The 20493-nt window shown below is 52.9% G+C and overlaps 1 protein-coding gene across 5 annotated transcripts; it reads right to left on the bottom strand.

Annotated features, from left to right (window-relative positions):
• Positions 1-6342: 6342 nt before the first annotated feature.
• Positions 6343-20040, bottom strand: Rgs14 (regulator of G protein signaling 14). 5 transcript variants are annotated; one of them, XM_063230869.1, is made up of 15 exons: positions 19811-20040; positions 12791-12812; positions 12448-12626; positions 12022-12114; positions 11796-11939; positions 11376-11519; positions 11149-11260; positions 10721-10833; positions 10097-10306; positions 8205-8281; positions 7874-8018; positions 7704-7785; positions 7548-7594; positions 7351-7396; positions 6343-7065 (listed from the first exon to the last, which is right to left on the bottom strand). In XM_063230869.1, exons 1-15 carry the CDS (start codon positions 19853-19855, stop codon positions 6863-6865), a joined length of 1662 nt encoding a protein of 553 aa, XP_063086939.1. In that variant the 5' UTR covers positions 19856-20040; the 3' UTR covers positions 6343-6862. The 5 variants fall into 5 exon arrangements, with proteins under 5 accessions (XP_063086939.1, XP_063086938.1, XP_005005238.1 ...); XM_063230868.1 differs by having other exon boundaries at positions 7351-7465; positions 19811-20039; XM_005005181.4 differs by having other exon boundaries at positions 7351-7465; positions 7874-8000; positions 19811-20038.
• Positions 20041-20493: the final 453 nt, after the last annotated feature.

The following is a 20493-nucleotide window of genomic DNA, read 5'->3' as shown; positions in this document are numbered from 1 at the left end:
CAGCATGCTGGTACACCTGAAAGGACCAATGCAATTTGGATTCCTGCCCACCTCCATGGCCTCAGGCTGTGAAGTCAAACTCAGGGAGCGTATGCGTAACAAAGAGAACCGGTCCAGAGGCCAAGCCCAGAAGTTCACCTACCTTTAAGGGAGGGTAAGGCAGAGGAACCAGCAAAGAAGACCAAGAGAAGCACCCAGGGGTCAGGGGAAAGACCAGAAAGAAATACAACCCTAGATGCCTGGTTTGATCAAATTTTGAGAGAGACGCTCTGATCAGCAGGCTTAAATGCTACGGAGATGTCAGGTAATCTGAGGGGGAGGAGACAACTGCCATGGGTTGAGGAGGAATTAGGTGGTGGTGATATACAGTAGTAACAGCGTGGCCAGCGTGAATGCCAAGGCTGACATAGATTGGCTTTCATAATGCCTGTGGAAATACTGCTACACAGCAGCAGAATGGAGAGAAAGATCGTTCCTAAGAACAAGCGTGTGGATCCAGGAACAGAACAGGTTGTTGGCACAACCAGTTGATTTTGCAATTCTTGGTTAACTTCCATTTGCTCCTTAAATACAGTTTGCACATGTAAATTTTCTGCAGGACCTGAAGTCTGAGTACAACGAAGGGAAGAAAACTAACATTTGAGACTATTTTTGTCTGAATTGTTTGGGGTGGAGGGAGAACTGGTTTATGATCCATTTAATCCCACAACAGGGTTTCCCATCAGTACAGTTTGAGAATTCATGCCTTTTCTCACAAGCCTGGTACTAGTTTAAGGAGATTCAACTCCTCTATTGGTCAGCACAGTGCTGCACTCTGGGAAGATGGCAGTGATCATCGTTCCAGTATTCAGGACATCAGGACTGCATATGTATACATGCATATGGACACATTCCTTGCACATCAGTGTTCAGGGTTCTTGTCACTGGGCTGGCAGATAGAGCAGTAGGGCTACCTGGGGAACAGAGCACTGCTTCCCCTGACTCTCTTGACTTTGTCCTCCCTCGGAGAATTTGGATTGCAAAGGAAAGCCCAGCTCCAGGGAAGCCCACAGCAGAGAGAGCCCCGAAACACTGTGTCCTACAAGTTCTATTTTGCAGATGGTGAACCCAAGGACCCTCCTAATCCCAAGGCAGGGATGGCTGACCTGAGGATGCCCTATTGCCATTTCAGTGATAATCACCCTGTTTAATTATTAATTGTTGTGGCCCCAGGCACTGATCATTCATTTACTGATAAGGACAAAGTCTGTGGCCAAAAGAGCTGAGGCTGCTTCCAGCTTTTTTGGAAACTGCATCTTCCCTGTGGCTGCCTCCCTCATGTGGCTCCAGCCCTGTGTCTTTCATGCTGGCCTCAGGGTCCTGCATGGAGAGTAGGGCTGTGGACAGCATGGTCAGCATGGACAGCATGCTACCAAAGTGACAGTTCCGGGCTCCGGGCTCTGAGATCCGGCTTCAGACTTCAGGTCTTGGGTTCTATGTTCTAGGCCTGGAGCTTAGCTCTGGGTTCTAGAATCCATACTCTAATTCCACTTACAGTTGGGAGTTCCAGGTCCTGAATTCTAAATTCTTAGTTCCAAGCTCTGGGTTCTGGGCTCTGGTCTCAGAGTTCTAGTCTCTTAGATCTAGTTTTTGGCATTGATGTCAAATTTGGGGTTCTGGTTTGTGGCATGAGGCTCAGGGTTCATCTCCAATTCTAGATGCCTGGCTCCAGGTTCTGGACTTCAGGCTTTTGGCTTCAGGTTCTGAGTTCTGGACTTCAGACTCCAGTTCCAGAACCCAAGCTCCAGGTTTGGATTCCATGCTCCAGACTTTGATCTGGGTTCTAGGTTCCTTCAGTCCCTCAGAAATGCAGTAGAACTTGGTCGCTCTCTGGGTAGTGAGGTCATTCCTGCCCACACATCTTTGCCAGTCAGAACATCATCCTGACATCCAGTACCCTAGGCTGCTCTGCAGGTAGGATGCTGGCTCTGTGGTAGTTTTTCTTTTGCTTTGTGTCTCTGCTCTACCCTCAATCTGATTCTCTGCAGACAAGTGCTAAAATAGTCACAGAGCCCTTCTTGCCTAAGTCCTACAGTTTTCATAGGCCACATCTGCACATTTATGTTCCCAGCTCTTCCTGGGATGGGAATGGCACTCCCTGGAGTTGTGTGGGCTGCATATGATTCAGTGTAGGAATTATTTGAATTCCTGCCCATCTGGGTCTTTGTTTCCCCGTGAAAGTGACCTCCAGCACCCAGTAACTCTCGTAAGCCAGAGTCACCTGACTAGCAGGACAGGCCCCCTGCAGGGTGCACTTGGCTGCCCCAGCAAGCACTGACCAGCTGCTGTGTCAGCATACTGGCAGCAGGGCCTCCAGGTGAACAGGCAGTGCCACAACTGTCCCCATTCTGGCCCAGAACTGAGGTCACGGTGTACCTGTGCCCATCTCGTACCCCTTTGCCAGCCTGGTAGGGGAAGACAAGAGATGGAGAACAAGACGGTCTCTCAAAGGCTTGGAGCCATGTGAGTTTGGGTCTCACGGGTGTCCTCGAGAAGTCATACCTGCTCTCCTAGCCTGGGTTCTCTGTAAAATGAGGTATTAGGGTGTTTGTGTATTTGTTTTTGAGACAGGGTCTCACTATGTACTTCAGGCTCATCCTGAACTCACTGTGTAGCCCAGGCTGGCTTAAACTCATGGTGATCCTCCTGCCTCAGCCACCTGAGTGCTGGGATTACAGGCATGCATCTTGACATCCAGTTTACCATGAAGTATCTGAAAATTAGTTAACAAATAAGTATGTGTTCGCTTCTTTTACTTGCACTGTGTACTGGGTAGAGAGGGCCAACAGTCCTCCCAGCTTCCCATCGAGCATGTGAGGGGCAGCTCTACACCATCTTTCCTGTCCACTTAGAAACCAACTCCACTAGTAGTCGTGAAGCATGGCCTCATAGGTTAACCAGCTGGTGCCCCTCATCCCTGTCTCAGTTTGGAGGAGGCAGTTGTGAGTTTGAGCCCGCTAGATGGGGCTGGCTGGGCTGGGCTTAATAGGACCCAGAGCCTTGAGGGCTCTGGGACACAGCAGCTGTGAGGAGGAAACAGGGTCTTCTTTGACCCAAGGCTACTTCAGGGGGTTTGTTGGAGTGGGGAAGATGGAGGGTATTAGGCAGAGACACGTACCCAGTCAACCAAACGACCCAAGGTGGGGGTGGGCTCCGGTCCTCAAAGGAAGAATTGAACTCTACCAAGTTGGATCCTTGAGTAGATCTTTGTATTATTAAAATTATTTTAAATGCATTCTTAAAAAAAAAAACTAAGGTCAAAGCAAAAGTTTTCATTGACCCCTATTCCCAATCCTAGTCCCCTGCCCATTTTCTTGTTAGTTTGATATACTGTGTATACTTCTAGAACTTTTCCTCTTTTCTGTGTGCTTGTGGTTTATAAGTTATAACTATGATTTGAATGTGTCCCCTAAAAATACACTGTTGGGTACTTGGTCCTCACTGTAGTAAAGCTGAGAGATGATACCTTTGTGAGATGGGACTTTTGGAATCCTCCCTTTTGAATGAATTACTCCACTCATGGATTAATGGGTTGATGTGTTATTTTGGGAGCTGTCTTATTATAAAATGAGCTCTCTGGCTAGCTTGCTATCTCACCATGTGATGTTCTCTGGCATGTTTTAAAGGCCCTTATTTAATTCTGGGACTATGCTCTTAGATTTCTCAGTCTCCAAAACTGTGAGCAAAATAAACCTCTCTTTTTATTTCATTTATTTAGTTTTTGATGCTGGAGACTGAATTTAGAACCATGAATATGCTGAGCTATACCCTCAAGTCAAATAAACCTTTATTCTTTATAAAGTACCAAGTCTGTGATATTCAGTTATAGCAACAGAAACAGATCACAACAGGTATCACGCCATAGGTGTTGCTCTGTTTTGGTTTGCTGAGCACTAACACATCTTGGAGAACTTTCCATACTAGGATCTGCTGTACCCAGTTCTTTTTGTGCTCTGTGGTATTGAAGAGCCACAGAATGTTCTATTAGTCCCAAATCCTGTCCACAGGTGGCTGCCAGTTTTCAGGTAACAGATAACCTCCTCATCCCTGGAGTGAGTGATTCTCTAGTGGGATCACTAGGTCACATATAATTTTTAACTTTTAGCAGAAGCTTCTGAATATCTCCCCCTCCACACAAAGTGGCCCTATCAATGTACCCTTCCCACCAGAGGGGCCTGGCTTCCCACCAGAGGGTTTCAGGTGCGCAGACCTTCTCGGGAATATGTCCCTGCTCCAGGAAGCCTGAGTGCTGGTAAAGCACCATGCATTGTCCTGGGCTGGTCACTCCCGTCCTGCAAACTTGCTTTAATACTACCAGCTTGTTTGCTGTGACAATGAAGATGAGACAAAGGATGGCTCACATCTATCTTGGGGAACTCAGTACATGTGAGTTCCTCCTCTGTAAGAACTGACTCCTTCTGCTTCTCCTTCTCCTTCTCCTTCTCCTTCTCCTTCTCCTTCTCCTTCTCCTTCTCCTGCTCCTGCTCCTGCTCCTCCTCCTCCTGCTTCTCCTCCTCCTCTTCCTCCTCCTCCTTCTCCTCCTTCTTCATGTCCTTACCATGTGGCCCAGGCTGGCCTTGAACTCACAGCAATCCTCCTACCTCAGCCTCCCAACTGCTGGAATTACAAGAGTATGCCACCACACCCAGCCAAGGACCTTCACTTAGCCTTGACCCCTTGTACCCACGGAGCAATCCCTTTGGTCCCTAAGGGTAACAAGCATCACTGTTGAGTCTACAGAGATACAGGGATGGGTGAGGGCTGGGTGCAGCCTACAGAATCTGCCTGCCAACATCAGGGAGATAGACCATCTCTCACTTGTTGCCCCCACCTCTCTATCTTGAAACAGATGGAAGGGTATTTCCTTCCACAGGTGAGAAGTCCCAGGTCCCAGGAAGTCTGAAGGGAGTTCTGTGGCTGGTCGGAGTCTCACACAGCAACCCTAGTGCTAAGCAGTCCCCTGTCAGAACTGCTGATGACCTTTTGTCCCTGCATGCTTCACTGAGACCATCTGAGACTGCTGAGATTGTCGATGAAGCAGGACTTTTGTGGCTGCAGGTCTTAGAAACAAATACACACGCCCAGTGTATTTGATTGGCTAAGGGGAAAGTCTACAAGTGGTCGGTTTTAGGCATTTTAGGCACCTCTCAGTCCTGTTCTCCTGTGCTGGTTTCATTCCCACGCAGGTTCTCCTCCTGAAGATCCTTTGTACAAATCTCCAGGAGATAATAAAACACGAGCAGGACTGGGATTCTGACCAGAACAACGGAAGGCAAAGGACCATCTGGAGCCCATCTCTGGCCAGGAGAAGGGAGTATCTGACGGGCCATCAGCCCACCTAGCAGTTCATGCACCCTGTCAGATAAAATGGGCTAAGGGGGCAGAAAGCAGAGGCTGGGAGAGGGAGGAAGGTGGCCCAACAAACCTCACTGATCTGCACTACCAATGTCAAGAAGGAAGAAGATCAAGCTGGATGAGGAGAGAGAGAGAGTAGGGGAGCCCTGGAACAGGGGTCAGTAGGTGTAGCCTGAGCAGTCTGTGGCAGGCAGGGTTCTCTCTCACCTCCTCAGGGGGCGCTTTCTGGAGGCCCCTTCTTTCTTCTGTGGCAGCACTTCTCTGGGTTGGGACAAGTTTGACTTCTCTCCTCACAGCTGAAGGCCCTCTTTCTGGAAGGTCTTCCCTGCTTCCCCTCCCCACATAGAGTCCTGGCTTTCCTGTCTGTCTGGCGACAGGAAAAACCACCCAGCCAAAGCAAGTTTATGTGAGAATCTGCCCTCCAAAACAATTAGTGCCCTTATGTAGGCCTTTTCTGTTTTGTTTTGTTTTTTGAGGCAGAATCTTGCTATGTAGTTCAGGCTGGCCTGAACTCACTACACAGTCCAGGGTGGTCCTAAACTCACAAGCGTCCTGCCTCAGCTTCCCAAGTACTAGGATCATACGCATGTGCCATATAGGCCTTTGATGCATCCAAGGAGCCTCCAGTTAGATGTATAAAGACACACTGGGGTCCTGATAGCACCAGAGAACAGCAGCCAGAATGGTGGATCCTGATCCAGAGACTGAATGGCTGGATGATGGTTGGGGCACAGCTACAGACGGACGTCTGTCTCTCTCTCTTGTGCACTCCTCTGCCCCCCATGATCTATGCAGTCAGGAAAAGAGATTCTGAAAACAGGAAGTCAAGAGGTACATCCTGAAGTCCCCAAGAACTTCCTGGCACTGACTTTGGTGACAGGCAATGTGGTTTGTTGTAGGGGGCGGGGAGCAGAGCAGAGCACAGTGACACACAAGGAACATACCTCATGGCAGAATAATAATAATAATTATAATAACAATATCATACACCCAGGGCAAGCTCAGCTGCCCCAAGCCAATTGCAAAATTAATATGTACAGTAGAGTCTCTGTGGGTGTAGGGAGGGGCTACCCACCTGCACACCCAGGCTTCACTCTTATCCACTCCCTAAGAAGGGGCCGGCCCCTCCTTTTGCCACTTGCTGAAACTTGGCACAGGCTGGGGAGGCTGGCACTGCCAACGCCACCCCTCTGTGCTGGGCACAGCTGCACAAGGAGCTAGGGCCACCCCCTCCCGGTAGCCTGGCTGCATAAATGGGCAGGTGAGCCTGGAGAGACCAGGTGGTGGCAGCTGTAGGACATAGCTCCCCTGAGTTCCCTCTCCGCCCCTTCCTGGCTCTTCCCGCGGGCCTGCCCATGGCAGGAAAGGGCCAGGAACACTCATGGCACAGACAGGGCATGCAGAGCGGACCCATAGCATGCTCGGCCCGCCAGGTGCCATGCAGCCGGCCTGGACTGAAACTAAGGCGTCAGACGGCTGGATGGGTAGTGGAATCTAATGGGCCCCCACTGGGCTGGGCAGCTGAGTTGGTCTGTGGTGGAGCCTCTGGGGAGCTTGGCTGCTGGGCAGGCAGTTGCAGAAATTCTGGAAGTACCAGGTCCTCTTTTCGAAGAAGGCCCCTCTGGTCATGGGCCCCACAGCTCTGCACCCGGTTCAGCAGCTCTACCAGGCCTGAGGGTAGCCACAGAGTCACAACCCCTCTCCCCTTTAGCACCGCCTATGCTAGCCCACCTCAGTCCTGCTGTCTCACTATGGCCACAGCCTCCCTGACCCCAGCACCTGTGGCCTCTGGGGCCCTTATCACAGCCCTTCTTGTCCTCTAATTCTAATGGCCCCAGACTTTCTCGTTAACAGTCCCAAAGGCACACAGGCCACTGTTTTAGCTAAAACCTTTCTGATTCCACCCCACTTCCCTAGTCCCTATGGTCCCCAGGCCCCACCATTCCCACAATGTACCTTCGATGTCACAAGTCTGACGTTTCCCAGTGGCACTGCTAGGTACCTGCAACAGAGAAGCAGGGGGCTGTGGAGGAAGATGAGTGGCCTTGTCCTTGGTCTTAGGCGTGTGTCCCTGCAAGAACGTGGGTCAGTCACAACAGGGAGATGGAAAAAAACTAGCAGGGGAATGAAGGCATCCCAGGGCTTGTGCTTACCTGGTTGGAGCAGGGGGTTATGTTGCTGGCCTCACAGATCTTTGCACCTGTGACAGAGAGCACCACTGCTGCTGTCTGCCTCTTCCCGGGACCCCCATCCTCCTAGGCCAGAGCCATACCCAGACATCAAGTTCTAGGTAGGTCAATGTCCCTTACCTGGAAGAGTGTCTAAGACCAATCTCTGGGCAGCCACCGAGCTCACTAGCTTCTCTAGATCCAGCAACTGTGTCTCACCTGGCTATGGGGAGAGGGCAGCAGCTTTCGGAATAGGTAACTGGCTCTCTGCCACCCAGCAGGTGCCCCTGGTCAGCTGACCCTTGGCTTACCCGGTGTAGAGCCACCTGTTCCAGGCTCAAGCCATGCTTTGCCAGGATGGGCTGTAGAGCTTCATGCAGCCGCTTAGTGGGCTTGGCGGAAATCCGCACCACACGCTCCAACGCCACCAGCTCGAGCCTGCACAGGAGCCCTAGGCTGCAGAAGGGCAGAGGGCCAGCCCTCCCTTTCCCGCAACCCTCCCAAGACAGTTCCAGAGTGGGCAGAGATGGGACCAGGGGGTGAAACTGGCATGAGGTGGGGTTTGAGCTCAGGGTGTGGGGCCTGAGAGGAGCTGGGAGGCCCCATGCAGAACCAGTCAAAGCCTTGGGGTGTGACACTCACTCGAAGGTGATCCTGTTCTCCAGCCGCACTTCCTGGTCTGCCAGCACAGTGCAATCCTGATCCAGGACCAGGGGTTTCTGCAGATGCCAGGCAGGGTCTAAGAATCCCTAACCCCACCCTGAGCCATCCCTGGGTGTCTTTGGGCACTACTTTTGCTTCTTCCTGTGGCCTTCAATGGGCTCCCTAAAAATCTGAGGAAAGTGGGTAGCAGGGCTGTACAGGGGCAGATGGAGCAGGGAACCAGGTGGTGTTAGAGGCTAATAAACCAAGCTAATAAGAATAGCAAGGATCTGGGTGTGGTGGTGCACGCCTGTAATCTCATTGCTTGGGAGGCTGTGCAGGATTGTTGTGAGTTCCAGACCAGCCTGAGCTACATAGTAAGACCCTGTCTCACACACACACACAAAAAAGTGGCAAGAAAGCTGGAGGAGGGGGCTGGGGATTTAGCACAGTGGCATAAGCACCTGCCTTGCAAGCAGGCGGCCGATAAAAATGAAAAAGACAAAAAAAAAAAAAAAAAAAAGAAAGCTGGAGGAAGTCTGCAAATCCAGCCAGACCAGCTAGCTATGTTTCCTTCCTCACCGCACTTCTGTGGTCAGTCTCCCAGGCCTTGTTCCTTTTTTGACACTTGTTCATCTCTCCGTCCCTTCCTTGCTAAGGATACTCCTTGTCTTTTCACTGCAGAAAAGGCACCCACCCCCAAGACTGCCTTGTAGCCAGAAGGATGTAAGGCACTGGCACAGTGCCTGGCGCACACTAGGTACATAAACACTAACTGCAGCAATGACACCCCCCCAGGCCTTGCTGTCCGTGCCAGCCCTGGGGGAGGAGCCTCTCCCAGACATAAGCCTGTGCTGTGTGGCAGAGACAGGTGGAGTGTGGGTGGTGAAGTTATATTTAGCAGGTACGAATGCCCATCTGGGCTGCTGGCAGCTGCTCTGGTGGCTTGGGAGACTGGGCACAGTGCCTCCCCCCTCCACTACCCTCACATTCCCTCACGGGGTTCCTGAACAGGTTCTGCAAGTCCCCATCTCCAGTCCCCACCTCCAGCTTAAGCTGTTCCCTCTGCAGGGAATGTCTTCTGCCACAGCTCTGCCAGGCAGATTCCTCCCTCTTCTCATCAATTCTTACTTCTTCCATGAAGCCTTCCAGACACCAGCCAGACACGATGGCTTTCCCCGCAAGAGGTTTCCGCTGGGGCTTGATCCCTCCTCCCTGAGCACCTCTTGCCTGCTCACCCCAGACTGCGGGCCTGCAGAGCACAGCCTGGGTCCGAGTGCCTCTGCTCACCACCTCAGCAGGGCCTTAGGATTTGACTGCTAGGTGAATGAAACCCTGATGGTCTGCAGGGAATGCAGTAGTGTTCCTTTAGATTCCTTGACTGGATGGTTCAATTTAAAGAGATTTTCTCCAAAACCCTCTTTAAAGCTTAATTCTACTTTGTGCTTAGAGGAAAGGTGTTCAGGGGTTAGGTATAGCTGGATGACCCTAGTGGCAGAGAAGGTGAGGGCTCCTTTGCATATATAGACTTTTTAAAGGGATGACAGTCTGAACTAGGGAACAGGGAAGAAAATCTCAGATCTACCAGTAACTTTTGCTAGGCTTTCCTCCTCGGCAAAATAGGAAACTGATGAGGCTGGAAGTTAGGATCGGCATAAAAGGGAGGGATTTTTGTGGAATACGGGTGGATGTGCAAGTTTGAGTGAGGAGGTGGTGCTGGAGTTGGTCCTGGAGTTGATTTAGAATTGGGCATAGGGCTGGCATGTGGTTGTGGGGCGGGGTGGAATGAGAAAGGGGGTGAGGATGGAGAAAAGGGCCACGTTGATAGGACTGGCACAGGATGGAGTTGGGTCAGGATCAAGGTCAGAGTCACAGCCAGGTCAAGTTCATACCTGCTCGTTGCCCACCAGGTAGACTTTGATGTCAGGTAGAGAGAGGCCTCGTTTCTCACAGATGCCTGCCAGCATGTCACGGATGGTGAGACCAGGTCGAGCCAGTGCCAGGGAAGCTGTACCGTCAGGCAGGTACACACAGCAGTACTTCCCTGGCCGGCTCTCGGTCTCACCCTCTGTGCTCCCAAGGCTCTTTCGGTGGCTCTGACTCTGGCAGGAGCAGAGGCAGGGTGTGGGTATATGCGCCACGGCACACAGACAGGTACACAGAGACAGGTAAGCTCACTGCGGCACACACATCCAAGGACACACTGCAAGCAGGCAAGTATGTGTCCTATGGGAACATAGGTATACACAACCAAGTGTGTGCACAGGTTCTCCCACTGACACCCACACACTTGTTTGTATACCTGAGATCTGTACATGCACACATATGTGTTAGATGAGGATGTGTGACCATGACATGCAGGAGGACAGGAAGAAAAGGAGGATGAGGGTTCGGCGCCATAGAGCAAGCTGGGAATGGTAGTGAGGACATCTGCTGAGAATGGTGGGCACCATGTGAAAGGGCGAAGAGCGGTCCTAATCCACAATGTACCCTGTTTCGCGGGGCAGTTGGCTCACCTCAGATTTGTTGCTGATGAAAGCAAGGAAGCCGAGGTCCAAACTGGCCGAGGAATTGAGGGAGCCCTGAGATTCTCTGCGCAAGGCCAAGTTTGTGGCCTTGCCATCCAGCTCTAGAGGAGGGGGAGCAATGAGCAGGAACAGCCCCTCTACTGCTCACCCATCCCTCTGCAGAGGCCTCTCGGGCTTCTGGTGGACCTTGTTCCAAGCCCTCCTGCGGGGGCAATGTGATGTGGGTCCCTGGAAATGTTGCTAACTTAGGAGATTCCGAAACTTCTAGGGTCTAACCTGGGAACGGAACCCCCAGGGGAATGAGGTGGCCCCTGGGACAGGCACTTCTTTCTTTTATTTCAGGCTTATGGACGGGATGAGTCAAGTAGCAGGAAAGGTATTCTCAACGCATTTCTATAGCCTGTTCCTGCCCTCACCTCTGCGGAAGGATTTGCGGAGTGGGCGGCCGCCGGGACCCTCAGGAAGTGGCAGGTGCCCCAATTCCTCTACGCCCAGGGGTAGCGACTTCCCAGGCTTCAGCTTTGGCTTCTGCGGGTACAGAGAAGGTGCTGATGCCGGGCTGGCCCATCACGGGCTGACACCGCAGCTGCTCTCCTGCAGACCGACCTCTGGACGCCCGCACCCCACCGGCCCTCGTCCGCACCTTCCTCGTGGTGTCTGGGCTGCCAAGGCTCGAGGAGCCAGGTTCCCTCAAGGGGCGGCCCTCGGCCTCGGCCAGGAGGCACTCTCGGTATAGCGGCGATTTGACGAAGCGCGCGTAGCTGTCGAACTTCATCAGGTTGAAGATCTGCAGGGCAAATGGGGAAGGCGTCCAGCCCGCTCCGCCGCGCGCCCGGGGCAGGAGACCGAGCCTCTACGCCGCCCCTCCCCGGCTGGGCTAACGCTGGGCTGCGGGTCGGAGCTCCGCCCCATCCTTGGCCGCCCGGAGCCCCGGAGCCCAAGTTTCCCCTTCCAGGCTCTGGCCGCCGAGGCTCCGCCCCAGGATCCGACTCCACCTCTGCTCCCCTGCGCTCTCTTTGCAAGTCACCCTCTGGCAAAGGCTGCGCTCCTTGGCGCCGCTCACCTGAAGCTGCTGTGCCCGAAACATGTCCGGCCGGGGCTGGGCCAGCACCTCCTCGCCCAGCCAGGCCTGTCTGTCGATGTTCACGGGGCTCAGCGCCTGGCTGGACAGGAACTCCTCGTAGATGTTGCGGGCCTCCTGAGCTAGCTGCGGGAGGGGGCCAGGAAGAGGTCGGGGGACACAGTCCGGCCCCCGGCCCGTGCCTCTGCCCCACCCCGCTTTTCCCCACCTGCTCTGTGTTGCTGGCTGGGATCTGCTGAAAGCGCTCACAGGCCATCCAGAAAGTCACATTCTCCGCGCTGAACTCCTTCTTGAGGAACTCCTGGGGGCAGGGAGGGGAAGGTAGTCAACCACGAAGTTGGGACCCACACAGGGCCGAGAGACCAGCCAGACAGAGAGGGCCAGACAGACAGATGGCAGCAGATCTGGGAGAGATGAGAAGCAGAAATGAGGACCGGAAAAGGAAAAGGAGTTCCCAGACGGAGAACCGGGTGAGTGCCAGACAAAGTCTAGATGAGGGCACAGAGAAACAGGATCCCCATTCGTCCAGTCTGAAGCTCCATCCTTGCCCTCGCCCACACACATTCCCGCCTGCTCCCCAGGCAGTGACATCTGCCGCCAGCCCTCCCCACCTCCACCCCACCCCGGGGCTCACAGTGAAGTAAGCCAGGCCCAGTGGATCTTGCAACAGCCGCTCAAAGGACAAGGCCCAGCTGGCCACAGGCTGCTCCTCCGTGGTGAAGGGGCTGCTGGGGCCACTGGGGAGACTGTGGATGCTGAGGGAGCTGCCTCGGCCCTCACCCTGGGCCTGGGATCCCGCTGTGCTGCTCAGCTCTGCAAGGGGATGGACAATTGGAGGTGAGCAGTGTTTCTATCCGCAGCCCCTGCCCAACTGTGCCTCTAGTATACACCCACACTGCAGGTACAGACTCCACACACTGCCCTCTCCCTCTTCCCTCTCCTCCAGCAAGCCCTTCTCCACACACTCTATCACTTACCTCCATCTGAAACAGCCAGAACCTACAAGAGACCCGAGGTAGAAAGTCAGAGCAGAACTCCATGAGTAATTTCAGGGGACGGTTCTGGGACCAGTTCTGCAGAAAAGAGCTGGCACCATGTACCGTCCCACCTGAAGAGGCATGCTGGGTGTCCCTAGCCAGACACTGTTTGGTCAGGGTGTTGGCCACCCTCTTCTATCATGTGTCAGTGACTATGCTGGGACTTATGCCAGGTACCTTCTGGTGGCCCCTGGTTCCTGCCACCCCCAGCCTCTGCTAGATGAATGAGCCCAAGTATACACAGCAGATTTTAATCCTGTTTCTGTCACTTATTAGCTGCGTGACTTTGGGCAAATTGATTTGCTTAATGGTTTCCATCTGTAAATAAGAGATGGCAGTAGGAATAGTAACTTCCTGCCTAGTGCTGTTGTGTGCCTCCAATCAGTGTGATATATTTATAGCATGTAGAACAATGGCCAGCTTGTGGTAAGTCTCCATCATGCTTGCTGTTGCCTTGAAGGAAAGAAAGGTGATTTCCTTACAATGATCTCCTGATTGCAAGGATTTCCTCTTGGGATGTAGGTTCTTCCACATCACCTTGGACAGGGCACAGAATGCTCTCCTCCACCCTACCACAAGGGATCGAACCCAGCACTCAGCTAAATTCCTAGGACCCCCCCCCCTTTTGACATAAGGTTTCGAACTTGATTCTTCTGCTTCAGCCATCATGCTCACCCAGAATGTTATTTTTATAGTATAGAGCAGTAGCTCTCAAATGTTGTCATAGAGTGACCCAAGAGAACCCATCTCCAGAAGTCAGGGTCAGCAGGTCCAGGATGGAGCCCAAGGTTCTTTATTCTAACAGGCTCCAGAGGATGCTGATGTTGCGGGCCCAGGAAGCACACTGTAAGTAGCATTGCCGTTCAAGCCACTGCCATCCTCCCCCACAGCATGCACTAACTCAGACTTCTCTGGGAATCCCAACCATTAGTGAAACAGAAAAACTCTCCTCTTGAAATGAGTCTTGCAGTGGTTTCTCTTGGTTCCCTTCCTAGCAGCTCCCCCATCTCCCCCATCATCTCCTTCTCATGCAGGCTGGCTTCTTTTCCTCCGTGGTCCTGTACTGAGCTCTTCATCATACCTTCCCCCTAGATCTCATCTCCAACTCCAGGTAGTCCACTTCCTGCTAACATTTCCCCCCAAATGCTCCACAAGTCGTTCAAACTCTGGGAATCTGAAATGGAAGTCCCTTCTGCTCCTGAAGCCCCAGAGACCCAGAGTACTGAGTTAGCTCCCCTGCACCCTATCTTTCATCCATCACCTGGGCTCCTAGCACCACAGCTTGAGTCATCCCCAATTCCCTCCTCCCTCTCACCTCCTACATTTCTCACTAGGCTCCGTCACAGGAACTTTTATCACTTGTCCCTTCTTTCTATCCCCACTGGAAACAGGTCTGGGAATATTTGCCCCAGAAAGCCTCTCCTCTGCCCTGCTTCTGTGCTGCCAGCTCCCAGCCTAGGAACCCCAGGTCACAGAGCAGCCGCCTGTAAGCCAGACTGAACCTGCAGATACGTAGGATCTTATTATTATTTTGGTACCCCGAATTTTTTAAAGATAAAAGTGGCTTGTCTCATTTAAAAATCAAGAGATTTTACATAAAACTGGTTTTCCACATCTCCCTGGAGGCTGTGATGGTCCAGGCACCCTGAGCTTGTTCTAGCACATATCCTTGGCTGGTACTGAGCAGCCACTGTCTTCCTTAGAAGGGATTTATTCTCCCCTCAGAGGGCTCTGGGACCAATTTGAGGCCTTTGTGCTACTTTTGGAGTCAGTATGAGGTAGGAGCTGCCCCAGTCTACCTGAGTTCAAATTTGTACTGTGTAACCTTGGAAAAGATACTTAACCCCTTTGTGTCTGAGTTTCTATCTCTCTAAATATTCAGTAAATAATGGCCCTGACTTAAAAGAATTGCTTTCGTTAAATAACTAAAGAGACATAAAGAACTCTAAACACTATTTGGAAAGTAGGAATTAAATGTTCAGGAACATTACAATTGTACTGTATCAATATTGATGCCTAACCCTCCTGGCTATTTGAGTTTGCCACCACTGCCATAGAAGAAGAAACACAGGTGTTGTAGGTCTCAAGACCCAGATTCAAATGCTCGCCCTGCCTTTTTCTAGTTCCTTCCTGAGCCTCCTCTCCCATCTGGAGCATGAGGTAAGCAGTTGTTGAGCAGGAGAGAAAGTTTGCACAGTGTGCTGAAAGTGGGGCAGCTCCTTCCCGGGGTACCCCACGCCCTGCGCACTCTCCCGCATCCCCACCCGCTCTTGCCCTACCTCTACACTCCCCCAGGGGACCCATGTCATTAGTCATTCCCACAACCAACGTCAGTGCCCCACCACTGTAGAGAAAGGCTGACTTGGGGACAGAAGGCAGAGGAGGCAGCTTTAAAGGGACAAGTGGAAGCCCTTAGCAATCAGGCCGCAGATCCCCCTCCGGCCCGCTCTCTCCTGCGCTGTCTCACCATCCTGCACCTGCCTGCGCCTCCGATGTTCTTCCTCCCCCGGGCCGTTCTGCAGCTGTGTTCCCAGCTTGGAGATGCTGTCACTGCCGCCACTCCCCACCCTCCCCTCACCATTTCTCTGGGAGTCATCACCCTCCCCCTCAGCGGTGGCTTCCTGGCTGTGCACTCCCCAGGTACCCTGCAGGAACCTTCCTCCTGTCCTTCACCCCTACCTAAATCAACCCCTCCTTTGTCTCCTGGTGAAAGGTGCTGGGACATAAGCTAGCCCACACTCCAATTCTGTTTGGCTCCCGAAGGTTTTATTTCTACACCATGTTGAATTGAATGTCCCTAAGTGTCCCTAAGTGGAGATGGCCCCCAGGTCCTCCCCAGGGCCTACCGCCATCCTACCTGTCCTATTTGCTGCCCATTCCCAGTTCCCATGAATACACCAGGCTATTGACAGGTTACAGCTAACTGGCCCCTCCAGCTTTACCCATTTCCCTCTCCCTCATCTCCACTCTCTACTTTATCAACTTTTCTCTCTCTCCACATCCCGACACAGTCCTGCTTCCTGATTTGTTGTTTCCTCTGCCTGAGAATCTACCACTTTTGCGCCATCTCCCCAGAGTGCTCCAAGATCCTGCCCACTGACATCAGTCATCCTCTCATTCTTCCTTCCAGCCGTGCCTGTGCCCACCCAGGTCTGGGTCTCTCCCTGGCCAGCTAGCAGCTCCTGGAGGACAGGCCTGGTTGTGGGACAGGAGTGCACATGAACTCTCTGCTCCATAAGCACCCATTTTGTTCTTTTAACCAGTGCTCCTAAGGGCCCCCAGGGGCCTGGCCCAATACCTCCTTCACCATCTGGAGGCCCAAATCCTTCATCCTTCATACCACACAAAGTTCCTCGCTCCTGTCACCTCACTAACTGCTAATCACATAGTTGAGACTGAGTTATCTGTAGGGACAGAGATCTCGAGCTGGGAGGAGTAGGAATGCACCAGTTCCTGTTCTGCCATTCAGGAGCAAATACTTTCTCTTTCCTGAGCCTCAGTTTCCTCCCGAGTAACACGGGGCCCTGCATTGCCAATATCCTGGGGCTGCTGTGGAGCACGGTTGAATGAGGACCCACCTCCACACCGCGCCCTGTGAAAGCACCAGGCATGCTTGGCCGGATCAGCAGCCCACCTCTACACTGCCCCAGGCGACATGTTGTCGACCCCAGTAAACAGAAGATGCATGCAGGTGGCTGCAGATGCTTGCTGCCTGGCGGCTCTGACTTGCACAGGGCTCAGGGAAGTCGTGTTGAGCAGGGCTGGCCTTGTCCCCTCTCCCTTATCTGCTTGAGGAGAAGTGGTGAGTGAATGGAAGAAAAGGGGAAGAAGAGTGAGGAAGGATGTGGTAGCCATGGCTCTCCTGTCCCGAGGCCAGGCTTCAGCTAGCCATGCTTTGTCCTTGGGAAGTGAGCCCTGAGGGAGTCACTGGCACCTAAAGATACTGAGGAGATCATAAGTCCCCACAAGTCCTGAATTTCCCATGGGACAGGTACTCTCTGGTGCACCACATCCACATTGTCACTCCATCTTTATCCTCTGCAGCAGGTGAGGAAACTGAGGCCCAAAGAAGCCACACAGCTGGGAAATGGAAGAGCTGGCTCCTGAGGCCTTGTTCCCCCTGCTCCACCCTGCTTCCCTTTGTGGACAGGGGAGCTTGGAGAACCAGGGACCTTGCAAGGCGATGCAGCACCCCAGGTCTCCTCTTGAACTGTGACTCATAGAGAGGTCAAACCTCCAGGGTGGGCAGTAATTTATGCAACATCTTCTGTCCTGGGAACCTGTGCCACTGCCTGGTTTCATCCTCAGTGAGACAGAGGTCCCAGATTCTCTTTGAGGATGTTCACAGACAGCCTGGCTTCCTTTTAGTCTGAGCCAGCCTTGGGGCTGCTCCCTGTCCTCTCTCTCTTCTCATTCCCTCCCTCCCTCCAGAGACTGAACCCAAGGCCTTCCCATTGAGCTACATCCTCAGCTCCTCAGTCATTTTTAAATTTTCATCTCGAGACAGGGTCTTGCCAAGCTGCCTAGCTTGGGTTTGAACTTGATATCCTCCATCTCGGCCACCCAGAGTGCTGGGGACACCTTGCAATGGAGCACATGGTCCTGAGCCAACAACCAGGGAGATACGTGGCTTCCCCCAATTTTCCTTGCCAGGAGGGAAATACTAAGCGGGTCCATGACAATGACAGAATGTAACAAGCACCCTCTAGAAGCCTCCCTATGGGGCATGTCCCCCTGCACCCATTTTCCCTCTGCAGATCTCTTCCCAGGCCGTTCCACCCTCTCACCTACATACTTTGTAAGGACCATCTTTGTGGATGTAGTTAGTAAAGTTAGGTCTCCATGCCAGGTCTACCTCAGGCTTTCTCTGTTCCTGACCTGCAGCTTTTCCCCAAAGCTGCATTTCATTTTAGTATTTTTGGCCATGTTTCCCCGCTCGGAGCTGCTGGAGTAGGAGGGGCTGGGCCAATGGGGCTGGATCTTTAGTGTCTGGAATAGATACAGCACAGACCCCAGACGAAGGGGTTGTTGAATGAATGAGTGAATGCACAAACGAAGAGGCAGTTGGAGCCATAAGAAGACATCTCTGGGAAGGCTGGGAGCGGTCTCTGAGTGACAGATTTCATTGCAACTGCTTGACAAGCCGAGTGGCAGAAAGACAAGGCTGACAACTGAAGCTGCCTCACAGGGAATGAAGGAGGATGAGGGGTGAGGGCAGTGGGAGGAAGGGGAGGACCAGAGCCAGGCAGTGGTGATGGGGGACACAAGGGCTGATCCTGCTCCACAGCTGGCTTCCCCTTAGAGATCATTCCTGGGAGAAACCAGACACCTGGCCCACAGGTGTCTCTCTATCCATGTCCCTGTCAAAGTCATCAATGCCTGTTCACCCTTCCCTGTCCTAGCCAAGCATACCCTTAGAAAGCTGCCCAGTGGCCAGCAGGAGGTGGCACAGAGAGTTAACAAGAGGAGCTGGGACATCTCAGTGGGCTAAAAAGGACTGGGCAGAGTTGAGGTGGCCTCCCTACTTGGAATGACTTTTGGATAGGGATGCCGTGGGCCGATGCAGGAGAAACACAGGCTGGGTCTCTCTCCCAGCCCCTTCAGCTGCCCTGAAGCTCTAGGCACTGTTCAGAAGCATCAGTCCAGCTGCCCTCCCATGGACATGGGGTACTCCTCCCTGGATTTGTGGCCTGGATACCTGGGGGAGGGCAAGTCAAGTATCATGCCTCTGGGGCAGAAAGAAAAGCACTTGAGTTCTTCCTGAAAGTTCAAAGTTAGTTTGGTGATACAGACAGTGAGATGGAGGGGCTGAGGTAGCTTTGAAGGATTTGCCTCTCTCCCACCCAGATAGCCTGGAGCTGGGTGATAAAAGGGTACTAGAAGGAGAGACAGTGCTAGGTCTTGGGAATTGGAGGTAGGAGTGGGGATGAGGTGGCTCAGCTTCTTGTTGGAGCAGGAGATGTTGGAGATGGGCTAAAAGTGTAGGGAAATTTTGGGCTGGCATTTGTGCAGCCCTCACAAGGAGTCAAGGACCTCTTATTTATCATCCCATTTAGTCATCTCAGTAAGTGATCCATTCCACTCTCCACAGTTTACAGAGGAGGACCCATTCCAGTAAGGGACAGCAGAGTTGGGACTGGATCCTTTGGCTTGTCTCATGGTGCTAGGCTGGGACCTGGTGCAGGGGAAGGGTGAAATATTATTCTGTCCTTCTGGGGTTGCTCACAGGGGCTTTGCCAAGTGAGCCAGAACCCTGCCCTGTCTGCTAAATGAATGAGATGAACCAGACCCTCTAATGACAGCTTGGATCAGAAGTCAAGCAGCCAAGGAGAGGTTGTAAGGGGTGAAGTGGAAGCAGCTTAGTGTCTGTACCTCTGCTCTTCCTGGAAGCTGAGAAAGGGAACACATAGGAGCTGTTCAAGCTAGCCTGACTTTGCTGACCCATCCTGTACTGCCCAAAGAACACTAGTTCTAGCAGGAACCCTCCGAGCAGGTCAAGCTAGAGTTAGAGCTGCTTTTTAAGCTGACCTTGGGCACCCGGATGTAAGGTGAGGAGGGGAGGACAGAAGCTGAATGTGATGGGCAGCTAGGGACGTAATGGAGATGGACAGGGGCCAGGGGCATAGCAGGTCTCCCTGCTGCCCTGGGATGCAGGCAGCTCAAGATGAGACCAGTAGTAGGTAAAGGAGCCGTGGATCTAACTTACATGCTGGACCAGAAGCCTGTGCCCACTTTGCTCTCGTCTCATCCCCTTGGGTTCCACCAGGCTCCTAATGAGGCTGTCTAGCAAGGTTTGGGAATGAGGGCACCAGATTCCACTGCCTGCAGCTGTCTTTGCCCAACTTCTCCCACCCACCGACAGCTGAGAGCTCTTGCTTGGTCCTGCCGGGTGTGTTTTCTGGGCTCCACCCTGGGTGTGCCCACCCTTCCTCATAGCCCTGGCCCAGAGCCCACACTCACCATGCGCCCGTTGGGGACACCCAGGTGCTTGGGTTTCCCTGGCATGCCGCTGCTGATCACGGGTCCCCGACGCGGGGACAGCCCACCATGGGGACCGTGGGTAGCGCCGGCTAGAGCGGCTAGAGCGTGCACAGTGCAGGCAGGCGGCAGAGAGAACCCGTCTTCTCCTGCGGGCCCTCACATCCTGAAACACCAGCTCACTACCTCTTTTCTCTGCCACAGGAAGTGTCTCTATAGAAACCAAACCACAGAAAGAAGCAAGGTCTAAGAGAGCGAATGCCTCTTCCTACACACACACACACACACATACACACTCCACCAACGCACCCTTGGCAGCACCCCAAAGAGGTACCAACACACAGCAGAGGCCTCCCCATGCCCAGTGAAGAGCCTGTCCTGGTCTGGCTTTGCTAGGGAGCTCCAAGGTCAGGTCTGAGCACACAGATGTGCACTGTGACACAACGAGGTGCCTTTGTTTCTGGCACTCTGGCAGAGGTTCCCATGGACACGCACTTGTGTGTACTAGTCCTGCATATCCGCACATGTACTTCACTCAGCACACACTTATCTCATCCCTACTGTGTGCCAGGTATGCATGTGCTCAGCATCCCCACCCCAGGCAGTTGTGCATGTACAGATTTACTACCCCTAATTTCAGACACCTACAGGCTTTCATCTGTGCA

This window comes from Cavia porcellus, unplaced genomic scaffold, assembly GCF_034190915.1.
Source record: "Cavia porcellus strain 051 isolate PalLab524CR breed Dunkin Hartley unplaced genomic scaffold, mCavPor4.1 scaffold_19, whole genome shotgun sequence".
Lineage (NCBI taxonomy): Eukaryota > Metazoa > Chordata > Mammalia > Rodentia > Caviidae > Cavia > Cavia porcellus.
The sequence above is the reverse complement of the archived record's forward strand: the minus strand, read 5'-3'. Positions and strand labels throughout refer to the sequence as shown.